Source organism: Procambarus clarkii, chromosome 5, assembly GCF_040958095.1.
Source record: "Procambarus clarkii isolate CNS0578487 chromosome 5, FALCON_Pclarkii_2.0, whole genome shotgun sequence".
NCBI classification, from domain to species: domain Eukaryota; kingdom Metazoa; phylum Arthropoda; class Malacostraca; order Decapoda; family Cambaridae; genus Procambarus; species Procambarus clarkii.
In genome coordinates, this window is record NC_091154.1 from 25,045,786 (window position 1) to 25,061,600 (window position 15,815).

The 15,815-nt window shown below is 41.8% G+C and overlaps 1 protein-coding gene across 1 annotated transcript in view; it reads left to right on the top strand.

Annotated features, from left to right (window-relative positions):
- Window positions 1-13,168, top strand: part of LOC138349705 (voltage-gated potassium channel subunit beta-2-like) — a 120,227-nt gene extending 107,059 nt beyond the window's left edge. The window contains exons 8-11 of the mRNA XM_069340045.1: window positions 308-376; window positions 3,531-3,740; window positions 6,600-6,750; window positions 12,052-13,168. Of these exons, the coding sequence (XP_069196146.1) occupies window positions 308-376; window positions 3,531-3,740; window positions 6,600-6,701 (381 nt within the window). The 3' untranslated portion in view covers window positions 6,702-6,750; window positions 12,052-13,168. The remainder of the gene's footprint in view (window positions 1-307; window positions 377-3,530; window positions 3,741-6,599; window positions 6,751-12,051) is intronic.
- The last annotated feature ends 2,647 nt before the right edge of the window (window positions 13,169-15,815 follow it).

The window sequence follows — 15,815 nt, forward strand, 5'->3', positions numbered from 1 at the left end:
CCCAGGATATCTCCTGTGCCCCTCGGGCACTAACAACACCGCCCCTAGACAGCGGGTCTCTTGCCACATCCCTGCAAACACACAGTTCAACCAGTGTTATTGTCTTCACTTCGTTGCAAGCTGAAATAATTGTATTAACGTTTTGAAAAACGTTGAAGTTCCGTTGTGTGTTTACAGGGATATCATGTCCTTGTGCCACAGATAGCAGCACGCAGATATTTTGCACCTTGCCACGGTGTTGCTATCTTGTGCATAGAGAACATGTGCAACATCTTTGCATGCTCAGTACCACCTTCTCCTCCTGCAGAAAAAGTACACCTCCTCCATAAGTTGGAATGAAGATGAGACCCAGGCAGCAGGCAACGTTAAGGACCAGGTAGGCCACAGCTGTCACACTAAGACCTGCTTGCTGCAGCTGTCACACCACGACCTTCATGCTGCAGCTGACACACCATGACCTGCTTGCTGCAGCTGACACACCATGACCTGCTTCCTGCAGCTGACACACCATGACCTGCTTGCTGCAGCTGACACACCATGACCTGCTTGCTGCAGCTGTCACACCACGACCTTCATGCTGCAGCTGACACACCATGACCTGCTTCCTGCAGCTGACACACCATGACCTGCTTGCTGCAGCTGACACTCCACGACCTGCTTGCTGCAGCTGACACTCCACGACCTGCTTGCTGCAGCTGACACACCATGACCTGCTTCCTGCAGCTGACACACCATGACCTGCTTGCTGCAGCTGACACACCACGACCTGCTTGCTGCAGCTGACACACCATGACCTGCTTCCTGCAGCTGACACACCATGACCTGCTTGCTGCAGCTGACACTCCACGACCTGCTTGCTGCAGCTGACACTCCACGACCTGCTTGCTGCAGCTGACACACCACGACCTGCTTGCTGCAGCTGACACCCCACGACCTGCCTGCTGCAGCTGACACACCACGACCTGCTTGCTGCAGCTGACACTCCACGACCTGCTTGCTGCAGCTGACACTCCACGACCTGCTTGCTGCAGCTGACACTCGACGACCTGCTTGCTGCAGCTGACACACCACGACCTGCTTGCTGCAGCTGACACCCCACGACCTGCCTGCTGCAGCTGACACACCACGACCTGCTTGCTGCAGCTGACACTCCACGACCTGCTTGCTGCAGCTGACACTCCACGACCTGCTTGCTGCAGCTGACACACCACGACCTGCTTGCTGCAGCTGACACCCCACGACCTGCCTGCTGCAGCTGACACACCACGACCTGCTTGCTGCAGCTGACACTCCACGACCTGCTTGCTGCAGCTGACACTCCACGACCTGCTTGCTGCAGCTGACACTCCACGACCTGCTTGCTGCAGCTGACACCCCACGACCTGCTTGCTGCAGCTGACACCCCACGACCTGCTTGCTGCAGCTGACACTCCACAACCTGCTTGCTGCAGCTGACACACCATGACCTGCTTGCTGCAGCTGACACACCACGACCTGCTTGCTGCAGCTGACACACCATGACCTGCTTGCTGCAGCTGACACTCCACGGCCTGCTTGCTGCAGTTGACACCCCACGACCTGCTTGCTGCAGCTGACACACCACGACCTGCTTGCTGCAGCTGACACTCCACGACCTTCATGCTGCAGCTGACACACCACGACCTGCTTGCTGCAGCTGACACACCACGACCTGCTTGCTGCAGCTGACACTCCACGACCTTCATGCTGCAGCTGACACACCACGACCTGCTTGCTGCAGCTGACACTCGACGACCTGCTTGCTGCAGCTGACACACCACGACCTTCTTGCTGCAGCTGACACCCCACGACCTGCCTGCTGCAGCTGACACACCACGACCTGCTTGCTGCAGATGACACTCCACGACCTGCTTGCTGCAGCTGACACACCGCGACCTGCTTGCTGCAGCTGACACTCCACGACCTGCTTGCTGCAGCTGACACTCGACGACCTGCTTGCTGCAGCTGACACACCACGACCTGCTTGCTGCAGCTGACACACCACGACCTGCTTGCTGCAGCTGACACACCACGACCTGCTTGCTGCAGCTGACACACCACGACCTGCTTGCTGCAGCTGACACTCGACGACCTGCTTGCTGCAGCTGACACACCACGACCTGCTTGCTGCAGCTGACACACCACGACCTGCTTGCTGCAGCTGACACCCCACGACCTGCTTGCTGCAGATGACACTCCACGACCTGCTTGCTGCAGCTGACACACCACGACCTGCTTGCTGCAGCTGACACTCCACGACCTGCTTGCTGCAGCTGACACACCACGACCTGCTTGCTGCAGCTGACACTCGACGACCTGCTTGCTGCAGCTGACACACCATGACCTGCTTGCTGCAGCTGACACACCACGACCTGCTTGCTGCAGATGACACTCCACGACCTGCTTGCTGCAGCTGACACACCACGACCTGCTTGCTGCAGCTGACACTCCACGACCTGCTTGCTGCAGCTGACACTCCACGACCTGCTTGCTGCAGCTGACACTCAACGACCTGCTTGCTGCAGCTGACACACCACGACCTGCTTGCTGCAGCTGACACACCACGACCTGCTTGCTGCAGCTGACACTCCACGACCTGCTTGCTGCAGCTGACACTCCACGACCTGCTTGCTGCAGCTGACACAGACCAAAACCTGCTTCCTTGAAAGATTTGACAACGAACACGCCTCCGGTCAGCTTATGCTTACCAAAAGCTTAATACTGATAACGTTAGTGTTAAATGTATGATGTATGATGCATGGTAAATTATGAACAATAGCATCGACTCATTTTTCTACTCGACTGTTCTCATAATCAACTCATTTGGGAAAATGTTATTATTTCTTAAGGATTGATTTGCACGTAAAAATTGCTAGTTTTTAGTTCATTCTTAAGGAAGTTCAGTGAACTTCATCTTTTTAAATGCATGTTGAATCTTGGGAGAGTGCTTTGGGCTTTTATGAACCTTTCTTAGCCTTTGGAGACTACTTTGGGCTTTCATGTAACATTTTGAGTCGTGGGAGAGTTCCTTGGGATTTTATGTAACATTTTGAGTCGTGGTAGAGTACTTTGGGCTTTTATGTAGCATTTTGAGCCCTGGAAGAGTACTTTGGGCTCTTTTGCTGTATTCTTATCACTGAAGTATACTTTGTTGGTTGTTCAGTAAGTTACACTATATTTAATATCCTTATGGAGTATAGAAGTTTTAACACCAACACCAAATGACAAACCAACAGGTGTACTAAGAATATACACCGAGTATACTGTAGTCATGGACAATGTTCCGGACTAAAGTATACTTGCTGCTGGTCAGTAAGCTGTTGTGGTGGCCTTACTAACCCTCCAGAGATTGATAAGTCTTAAGCCCAATACCAAAGCAATCAAGTATACTTGAGTCATTAGGTGCTGCTCTAGAGTGTATAATAACACACCAGAAAGCATAGTATACCAGTTGAATATATACTGGCCTCTGTGTAATCTACTCCTAATATATAATTTTACTGATGCCTCAGGGGTACACCTGGCTTAAGGATAAAGCCGGCTCAGATGATGGAAGGAAGCAGCAAGCGCGGCTTAGGGATCTGGCCCAGCTGGCTGAGAGACTGGGCTGTACACTAACCCAGCTCTCAGTGGCTTGGAGCCTCAAGAACGACAACTTACACTGCGTTCTTATAGGCGCCGCCACTGTCGACCAGCTCCTGGAGAACATCAACTCCCTGCAGGTGACGCCTTCATCCCTTCTCTCATCATTCTCCTCCTGATTCTTGTGATATTTCTGGATACTTGTGGTATTTCTTGGTTCTTGTGAAATATCTTGGTTGTAGTGATTGTCTTGATTATTGTGGTTTTTCTTAGATCTTGTGATAATTCTTGATTCTTGTGATGTTTTTTGTTCTTGTGGTATTTTTTTAATCTTGTGATAATTCTTGATTATTGTGATATATCTTGGTTACTGTGATATTTCTTGATACATGAGATATTTCTTGGTTCTTGAGATATTTCTTGATTCTTTTAATGTTTCTTGATTCCTGTGATATTTCTTGATTATTGTGATATTTCTTGATTCCTGAAATATTTCTTGATTCTTGTGATATTTCTTAATTCCTGTGATATTTCTTGGCTCTTGTGATATTTCTTGATTATTGTGATATTTCTGGGTTATTGTGATATTTTTTTATTATTGTGATATTTCTGGGTTATTAGGATATTTCTTGGTTCTTGTCGTATTTCATGATCTTTTGATATTTCTTGGTTCTTTTGATATTTCTTGATTCTTTTGATATTTTTTTTATTCTTGTAATAGTCTTAGTTGTTGTGATATTTCTTGGTTTTTGTGATATTTCTTGATACATGAGATATTTCTTGGTTCTTGAGATATTTCTTGACTCTTTTAATGTTTCTTGATTCATGTGATATTTCTTGATACATGAGATATTTCTTGGTTCTTGAGATATTTCTTGACTCTTTTAATGTTTCTTGATTATTGTGATATTTCTTGGTTCTTGTGATATTTCTTGGTTCTTGTGATATTTCTTGGTTCTTGTGATATTTCTTGGTTCTTGTGATGTTTCTTGGTTCTTGTGATGTTTCTTGGTTCTTGTAATATTTCTTGATTCCTGTGAGATTTCTTAATTTATATTTAATTTATAAATTTAAAAATGAGTTCCCTGTTTAGTTAATTGTTGACCTACATAAGGCTTTTGACACCGTCATCCACCAAAACCTTTTTCTTAAATTACATCATTATGGAATCAGAAGTCACTCCCTACAGCTCCTACAGCCTTACCTTACTGACAGGCTCCAGTATGTTACTGTGAATAATTCCATTTCTCCCACCCTACCCATCAACATTTGTGTTCCACAGGGCAGCATACTTGGTCCTCTTTCTCATCTACATTAATGACTTTTCTCACGCCTCTCAACATCTCAAACCAATTTTATTAGCTGATGACACAACCTTCATTTTCTCCAGTCTTGACCCTCTTGCTTTAAATATCACAGTGAATACTGAGCTAGATAAAGTCCATCTTTGGCTAACTGCTAACAAACTCACCCTTAATTAAAATTAACATTGACAAAACTTTCTATATTTTGTTTGGTAATAAATCCTCAGATCACATTAATCTAAGAATAAACAATATCCAAATTAATAACAAAGTAGATGGTAAATTCCTTGGTGTCCTCGTCGATACCAAGCTGAATTTCCAGGGACACATTCTAAATATAGCAAAAAATTGTTCTAAAACTGTTGGTATTCTTTCTAAGATCAGATATTATGTACCCCGCCCTGCCCTGGTGACGCTCTATTACTCTCTCATCTATCGTTATCTCAAGTATGGTATTTGTGCTTAGGGTTCTACTGCCCAAAATCATGTACGTCCTCTAATTACTCAACACAAAGCTGCTATTAGAACAATATCAAACACTGGCCCCCAGACAGCACTCGGTACCCCTACTTAAATTTTTTAATATGTTAGATATTAAGTCACTGCACGTCCTCTCATGTGAACTCTAATATATTTGAAACTTTGAACTGTAATGTCAATCCTGACCTTAAACACTTCTTAGAAGGTTGTAACAGAACCCATAGGCACCACACCAGAAACAAATACCTATTTGATATTCCAAGATTCCGCCTTAACCAAACTCTAAAAATCAAGGGCCCATGAATGTGGAATGACCTTCCCAATCATGCCAAAGGCTGTACCTCACTCAACCAGTTTAAGAGAAAAACTAGGTATACTGCCAAATAAACTCTATGTAACCTACCTTACCCCCTTAAATGTCAACCCATGTCTTGCTATTTTCAAACAATACTGTTTGTTGTCCAAGTTGTATAATTGATTTCTGCTATGTCCCCCCCCCCCCCCCCCGTTTTTCCCTTTTCTACACAATTTATTCTTTTATCTCAGATTAAGCCTAATACTAATTAAGTGTTTTTTCCCACACCTTACCCGAAACGCTGTGCGTATTAGTGGCTTTAGGCATTGTATGTACTAGCTCTATCTATAAATCCAACATTATGTTTGTAACTCATCTTCTATGTATGTACTTTTACCTGAATAAACAATTTGATTTTATTTACTTTTTTTCTTGGTTCGTGTGTTATTTCTTGATTCTTGTAACATTTCTTGATTCTTGTTGTATTTCTTGATTTTTGTGATTTTTTGATTCATGAGATTTTTTTTATGCTCGTGATATTTCTTGGTTCTTGTAATATTTCTTGATTCCTCTGACTTTTCTATTCTTTTGAATTTATTTTATCTCTTGTCATAATTACTTGCATGTTGCTACTCTTGATAATTTTCTTATTTCTTGATTTCTTTCATAATTATTTGTTGATTTTGATAATTACATTTTCTTGATTTTTCTGATAATTTCATATTTGATTCTTTTGATAATATATTTTCTTGATTCATCTAATAATTACATATGTTCTTGATTCTTCTGATAATTACTTATTCTCATGACAATGTTATTCATGATAGCACCCTGTAGAATCTGGTTCCATAACCACTCTGACAGTTGTTCCAGGAATTAGCTCCCTCTAGAAACACACTCATTCGAGGCTGTGGTTCCAGGTAGTGCCCAAGCTGAAGCCAGAGCATCTAGCGGAACTGGAACGAATCCTGGATAACAAGCCAGTGCGCCCGCCCATGGTGTCAACCCTGGCGCAAAGATGACAGGAGTTGGCAGCCCAGGGGCTTGAGGAAGAGAGTGAGGAGGTAGTGTGTAAGTGTGTGAGAGAATTAATGATTCAGCGTGGATGGGAGAGAGGATGGGCGTGAGAGAGGGGTAAGCCTAGGCGCTGGGAGGGCAGGACGGTGAGAACTACTGGGTCCTGTAGTTTAACTTGCTGGGTGGAGTTTGAGAAGCACTCCGTTCACCATTGCCAGGAAGATGAAGTCAGTTACATCTATTAAGGTCAGCCTTCAAAATGAAGAATCTTTCCCCTGGATGCAATTTCACAACATCTGGCTAACTCCTAGGTACCTATTTACTGCTAGGTGAACAAAGGCATCAGGTGTTTAATAATATATATATTTACAATTATATTAGAACGAGCTGTAACAGTTGCGCAACTGTTCATAGAACTGTGCCCAGTTCTCCAAGACATGAGACAAATCAGTTGTATCTCTGTTTTAGAAATAATAGATCATTTGTATCTCTGTTTTACATGCAAATATTAAATGATTTATTCAGAAAACATAAACAAGAATATGTTAAACAGTTTCATGTATCGGCTTGAGACCAAATAGTTTACAAAACAAATACATTTCTCATTTAAAAAAAGCCGTTAACCCAGACTAGAGACCCACAGAGTGGCACACTTGGTGGTCCAATACGCCACGCAAATATTCCCACGTATTAAAGCCAGGTATATATGACAGTAAAGGTGCTCACAAAGTAAGTAAGTAATTATCAAAAGAAGGCACCAAACCGGGAAGGCTATGTAGCACCATCAAATACGCAAAATAATCAGAGGGCGCTAAATATCACCAAGGATGCCAATACGAGAACAAAAACGCATAGGTGCTCACAAAGCCAGGTATATAGGACTCAGTAAAGATGAGTCGTTACTTATATATATAAATATATATATAGGGGTACCCCCCAGTGGTATCACCTGTACTGAGGCGCAAGTGTAGGGACTCATAACCTTGGAGAAGAAAATAAAGAGTACTCAGAGAAGAGCTTGTGAATCCTCACTGAACACTTTTATATTTTCTTCTGTCGCCCCTATTCTTTTTGCATATATATACTTTTCTGTGATGATACTTTTCACAAGTTGTAGAGCTTTTCCAGCTCTTCAGATGACGGGCAGGAACCATCCATGTAGTGAACATTTTCTCTCTGGATCGCCACACTAAGGCGCTGAAAGATAAAAAATGACGGCTCTAGGGTCTCTAGTTGTTTCAATTAGCTTGGACCCCAATGTTACGGCCACTATGGACCAGTAACCGGGTTCTTGATGTTGTAACCTCTTATAGTATCCAACCCCCAAGTCAATAGTAGGCTTTCAAGAAATGGCAATATAGTGTAATAAAGAGTAAGAGGGGGATAAACAATACACTATTCTTTTCTATAATTACCTTCCCCAATAAAAAATATCTTAGATTAAATTGATTATGACTACACGTATATACAATAGTGGCACTTTTACTCAGGACACTACTACGTTGGCAGTGTTCACCAGCTCCAGTGTTTCCACCGTCCAGTACCTTGAGCACGTGTACTAACAAACGCTGGCGAGTTCACCATTTACGTGGGCCAGTCCACCGACAGTCACACTAGGTGCTTACACCCCACTTTCGCTCGCCAGCAACCCACTTGCAGAGGACTTCTGTCCTCTGATCCCTGTCAGAACACGCTGACAGGGGGTCACAAACAACCATATACATGGGTAGTTAACCCCTGGAAGAAGCCTCTAGCAGCCTACTAGCAGCGCTTCACAATAGGCACCTCACTGTCGTTCGTTACACAAAGCCAATCCCGGGTTCGTCGATTTCTATCAACACTGCGTAATTTAGCAGCTAACACACTGCTTAGATAGACGGTGGCTCACTCAGTCTTCTTCCAGGACCAAGCTGAAAGTACATGAACTGCCCAAGGTAAACTGCCTTCCTCAGTACAACTGCCTCCACACGTCACTTCTGTTGACACAAAACGTCATCGGTTAGATGGATGGTACACTGGGAAAACCATGAGGTAACACTCATTCACCTGGGAGTTGACATTATGCACTGTAGCTACAACAGATGGCGTTGATCATGACACACCCTCCACCAGAGGTCATCCACGTCGACCTCTCTTGCTAACTGGGGCAGGAAACCAGAGCCATTTGTCGCTGTCACGCCACCACCAATAGATGGCGTTGTCCACGGAGTGTCCAATATCAGAGGAGTTTGAGTGCAGACTCATAGATGGCGCTGTAATTGCCACGCCACATCTCCGACGATGGTGTCGATACCGTAACACCCAGCTCCTTAAAAAAACTAGCAGCACTTTTACCCCCAGGCACCAAGTGTCAAGATCTCTGTATTTATGCGTCTTGGCTGCATTCCTGGTGTTTGGCAGTCCCTCCTGCCTGTGCAGCACTGAAGTCATAATAGGTGTTGGCTAAAGTTGAAACGCAAGTGTAGTCCCACACCATCTGTTTACCATTCTTCCAGGGGTTCACCATGATCCCGTCTGGGCGACCGACAGGCTCATCAGAGTTCAGGGCATAAAGTAACGGGGCTCTCTCTCTGCTGGACAACCGGCTGTAGTAAGGTTTCTCCTAATAATGTCATTAACTTCGCCGTGTCTTGCATGTCATACTCCTGCCCTTTGGCAGAGAAGGCCATGCCGTCCGTACCTGTCGGCCTCTGCCTCGCCACAAATACACCTGTATTCAGTGTGGATTGGGGGCAACGAGGCAGAGAGCCACAGCATTTCGGAGGGCCTGCGGTGTGAGACGTGTGCCGATTGCTGACATTGGGGTTGCTAAAAGGAAGTCACCTGCATGGGGAGCTGCTACAGCTCTAAATCGGACAGTGCCATGTGGTGTTGTCCCAGTTTCTAAGCATGTCGCAGCTTCTTGGTCGGCAATGGAGTGATCCCAGCTGGATTTCTTATGTGCTTCAGAAGATGGTGGATGGGGTGCTGGTCCTGCGAGAGAGAGAGACCCATTTGATGGCGCAGACCGTAAAGCTGGGATCATGTACCCCTGCCTGTTGAATTAGGTACTCCTACGGACTTTCCAGTCCGGCCCTACGGACTGTTTCAGCCCGGCCTCTCTAACACCGCATCACATTTTGACGTATAAATCCCCCTGCGACGTAAAGCTGGCGTACTAAAAATCACAGCAGCTCGCAAAATTGATGAGGCCTTTCGTTTTCTACTTTTAATCCGGTTAGGTTAGCTTTGGGCAATTTAGTGCATCAGGTTAGTTGTGTCGTAAACGCTGGAAAGGACGAGCTGATTGTCTACATTTGGTGAGCTCTATATACACAACAGAAATACATAACCAACTATATAGATTTATATGCACATAAGAACTAGATAAATTACATTTACTTAAATTAAAGTTAGTTAAAAATAGAATTACAAAGCTAACATTTGTTTCAGCCTTCTGGCTATTTTCTCCTCGTACTGAGCCTGGCGGCGTCTATGGGAAACTGCTGCATATCTCGAATATATACCAGAGGGCCACTAACCCTAGTGGCCTCAACGAAGACAAGAAGCCGGCAGCTTGTCGAAGGTCCCCCATTTGCCATAACGATCTTTTCCAGTTATATTTTGCAGCACAGTTTTGTCAGTTACGGCTTCGCCAGGTAGGCAATTCCATGGGTAGTGAGGCCTTGTGGGTGAAAAAGCATCTCCTGTTCTCACACCTACATTGTAGCCTGTTGTAGCTTGAAACCGTTGAATCTGTTGAACATTTTACCACTCCTTTGGATACAAGCCACAACAGTCGACTAATACAAGAGATACACAATGCCCAGCAAGTCAAATATTGACCCATTAGCCTCCTACTTGACCTGAGAATTATTACTCAAGGTTTGATAACTTGCTAATGGCTGATTATATTTGTATTGATAATAACAAGTATTGATTAGTTCATTTGCATCAGGTGTTGGCCTCGCAGTATAGTTCTGACCATTAGACAGGTGTGAGCGGTTTTAGATAACTGTTGTGTATGGCGGGAGGGCTCGGAATGTATGGATAACTCTCCTGATTAGAGTGTCATTTTAAATCTTAATTTATTTTACCTCTTTGCTATTTCATGTTTTGCTTCTGCTTTTCAGTAAGTTTGACTGTGTTCAAAAGACTGGTGACTGTGAAGTAGATAGCACCGCTTGTTTTGTTTAGCATAACTTATAGAAAAAAGCCACTTCAAGTCCTTATCATACTAACCAGCACATTATACTAATTTGTAATCCACTCGTTTGATATTAATATTCAAATATTTGATCACAAGACCAATGATTCTGCCATAAATAGCGAGGCTTCCAAGCGGTCATCGAGCATGAACTAATGTATATCCACTCTGAGGTCTGCCCCATTTCTTGGCTAATGTATCTGAGAGTTAACTTTAGTTTATAACACAGTTATTGACTAGAGTATACTTGTTAGATGATCAGTAAGCTATTGAGGTGACCCTAATAACGCTCCAGTTGTGGTGGCCTTAATAACCATTCAGAGGTCGATGGGCTTTAAGCCCAACATCAAACTTGCTGGTTGGTCAGAAAGCTGTTGTGGTGACCTTAATAACCCTCCAGAGGTTGATTGGCATTAACTCAATTCCAAACTTGCTGGTTGGTCAGTAAACTATTGTGGTGGCATTAATAACTCTCCAGAGGTTGACAGGCCTTATGCTCAAACACCAAACTTGCTAATTGGTCAGTAAGCTGTTGTGATAGATTTAATAACCCTTCAGAGATTGATAAACCTTAAACCCAACACCAAACTTGTTAGTTGGTCAGTAAGGTATTGTGGTGGCCTTAATAACCCTCCAAAGGTTGATAGGCCTTATGCTCAACACAAAACTTGCTGGTTGGTCAGAAAACTATTGTGTTGCTCTTAATAACCCTCCATGGTCGATTGGCTTAAGCCTAACACCAAATTTGTTGGTTGGTCAGTAAACTGTTGTGTTGGTCTTAATAACCTTCCAGATGGTGAGAGGCCTGAAGACCAACACCAAACCAAAACTATTCTCTCAAGGAAGTATACTCCGAGAGGTATCCTCTGCCAATTTGAGAATATAGACACAATCTACTACCGTATTGAACTATTGCGTGGCCTATTATTGGATAATAATAACTAACTATTGGATAAGAGCAGAGCAAACTATGCAACTTTATAAATGAATTACTTCATACGAGTGGTCACAGAGTTTTTTTTAGTTCAATATTCATTATGGTTAATAAACCCATTATAAAGACCCTCCTCTTCAAATGTCCAAAAAATTGCCTAGGAGCAAATATAGGTGGCAAGCAATAATTTCCAATAATTTCCTCCTCCTCTCTTTTACTTCGTCTTTATTTTCAGGAATCAGCACCTAAAACTCCTTTCTGCGTGATTATGTAAGATAACTGCGCCCCTGGTCTGAAAACCTATACTGAACATCTGTGCTGAACACCTGTCCTGAACACCTGTGATCTTCTCAAGATGCAACCACCTGCCACTCCAGCCATCCTCATCTCTAGAAAATAATGAATCTTCAAATGAGTTCTCCTTCCTTTAATAGTTAAATGTATATCCTGAATAATGGGAGTGACTCAGGCGTTTGTGACTCACTGTTAACAAAACAAATTAATTATCAATTATCATTGCGTACTTGTCAATTATCAAAACAAAGGACGTTTAATTAATTTGCTAGAAAAACGTGCACTGACTTTCATCAAATATTTAACTAAAAAAGCTCAAATTTTGTATCGTTGAATCTTAATTCAGTATTCTTCAGATGCTTAGGAAAATATTCAGAATTTGAATATAAGTGTAAATGAAAAATATGTCAGCAAAGATAAGCAATGTGGAACTCATTAATTCAATATAAAAAAGTGCTGTTTATGTAACTCTAGGTTAGAGGGAGATGAAGTAGCAGATATATTAAAGGTAGCAATCATTGCTGGAATTCTATGCAGGCCTATTTAAAAAATTAAGAATAGCAGATAAAGTGTAGACGCTAAGAATAACACCATTTAAAATGGTCGCAAAAGCCTTTTCTCTTTACAATGTGATATGGGAACATATGTTATCCGAAACGGGCATGGCATTATGGAGTCAAAGGCTTATTATTCAGAAAGTTTAAGACTTATTAATTGGAAAGTTTAACAATGCCTTCATGAGTTCCTAGTCATTGACATTTACAGCCTATCTAACTCTCATACATGACAGTTTCCTTTAGCATTTTTTTAACAGCAAACTTTTTCACTGTCACAGATTATGACTTTTTCTGATCAGGCAGAATGATCAATGCCAAGACTTTCATATGGCATGTACAATGGGATGGAAGATAAAGTGCCTCCGTTTTGGATAATTTCCAAATGTTCCCGTAACTGCCTTGGACATAGTGTTGTGTTTTGCAACGCTTCGATATAATGCTGTTTGATAGAGATTTTTATTATCAAACCATAAATTATATATATATATATATATATATATATATATATATATATATATATATATATATATATATATATATATATATATATATATATATATATATATATATATATATATATATATATATATATATACTCTGTATCAGAAAGTATGTTTACATACTATATTTCAAATTATCGAATCTACATTTAATTTCAATCATAAGCAAATGGCTGTCTTTCATTGTGGCATGCAACACGCTCTCTCGTTAATAGTTAGGATAGTCTTACTATCACTAATTCCTAATATATTTAATTGCATGATTTACTGAATTAACAAGATTTTAAAATTTTAATGTTAATTAAGACTTGTTAATTACATTTTGCTATAATTAAGCCCCCTGAGTCTCAACATTCGCTGGGAGCAAGTGGATTTGTTCTTGTAGTCGATAAACAGAGTTTAAGCTTAGGCCTCATGCAAAAGTAGGCCTATTGCAATTCCTTTCCAAATTGTGCATCGAATCCAATTTTCACCAGCTTGTTATTGTTAACAATTATATTTTGTATCGTTTATATTACCCTAAAGTTCGCGAGGCTGTATAGCCATCAGCGTTGCTATTGATATCTTTTTTATTTTGCTGCTTTGAAAACCCATCTTGCACTAATAATGGCTGCATCTAGGTGTTCAGTTCTTATGATAAGTTCGCAGTTGCCGCATATAATCACTCAAACGAGAATAAAACTTGCAGTGTTGTTTAGTTAGCATGACCTCGGAGTGCTCTCGTTACTTACAATCGAAGTCGCGATGAGCTGTCACGTTCCGTCATACTTAAAATTCTTCTATTGTACAATGGCATATGCACTATTGGATTTCAAGAGCTGAATACACTATCACTTGCACTTTTAATTGAAAACATCATTTGTCACTGACATCCAAGGTCCAAATTCAATTTCACAAAGTTACTTAAACAGGTAGAAACTATCTAGATTAAAGGCAGACTAATATTACTCATTGATGTCAGCACTTAACGGTTGCATTGATGTCAACATATAACTTTTTCTACTGATGTCACTGTATAACTTTCACCACTGCAAGCTGTTTTGTTACTCGCCTTCCACAAATTACCCCACCAGAAAATAATATATAATTAAAAAAAAAATACAAGATGGTTATCGCTATAGCCAGAGTGTGCTCTACTCTGTACAAACCTTGGAGTTTTGGTGTGTTGACGCAGTAACGACCAATTACGTTCACCTGTTGTTGAGACCGTTTAAGTGTGTGTACGTGTATGAAAAGATTCGCGAGTTACCCCTTCCTTAATTAAAGAATAATTGTTTGACACCTTCTTCTGGTGATCATTGCAAATCCTTCTTTATAAGCATGAGAGTTTTCAAGTTTGTGATATAAATACAATTTATATATTACTGTTGGTATGCACTTGTTCTTATAGAACAATAAAGTGAGCTGCTTATTTTTTTTATATATAAATATAATGACACTGTTAGTAAATTCTTAGAGGTTTATTATTAATGGATTCAAACAGCCGTAAATTTAATCCTTCCTGAGGACTATGGAGCGTTTTGTAGGAGTTCCATGCAACAAGGATTTAAGTTGCTTTAATGCATATTGATTTTCTTGAAGTTTATATTGTTAATAATTACATAATTCACACATCACTTGTACCACAATGTAGGTATAGTAGCTTGCATATCCATTTTATAAGATGGTCTTTGGTACCAGATAATGTTGTTGGCACATTATATATGGTGCTGCATTGTAAGTACATTATATATATTGTTGCATCGTATAAGGTGTTGCATTGTTGGTACAACATATATGGTAATGTATTGTTGGCACATCATATATGGTGTTGCATTGTTAGTACATTATATATGGTGTTACATTGTTGGTGCACCATATGTGGCGATGCATTGTTATTGCAGCATATACGGTGTTGGAGTTAGTGTGCAGAGACCTTGTATGCCCGTCTGGTAGCATCTTGGGATCTCCAATGCACCGTCACTAGTTGTAGCCACAGAAAAGGATACATGACTCCCTCCTTGTGGTACTCTATGAGTCCTGCGTGACAGCATGTATCACCAGAGTCTAGGATACATGACTCCCTCCTTGTGGTACTCTATGAGTCCTGCGTGACAGCATGTATCACCAGAGTCTAGGATACATGACTCCCTCCTTGTGGTACTCTATGAGTCCTGCGTGACGGAATGTATCACCAGAGTCTAGGATACATGACTCCCTCCTTGTGGTACTCTATGAGTCCTGCGTGACGGCATGTATCACCAGAGTCTAGGATACATGACTCCCTCCTTGTGGTACTCTATGAGCCCTTAGTGACGGAATGTATCACCAGAGTCTATGATTTAGAAAACAAGCTGTTTATAGAGGACAGCCTGTTTTAGTTTTGTTTGTAGAAAACTGTTTATAGAAGTTCAGTCTGTTTATAAACAGGAGAAGACACATGTCCGCTCTTTGCCTAATGATTCACCAGTTTTAAGGGTGCAAATGCTTCTTGTCGCCAGAATATGAATTTGTAAATTATCAAGAAGAGTGTTTAACCCTTGACATGTCATCTTAATTGCAGTTCGTTTATGAATTATGGCCTTATGTGTGTTGACGATTAAGAAACGTTTAAAGGGATCGAACCCCCTTGTACGGACAATAGACACTCCCGTTAGAGTCAAAATATC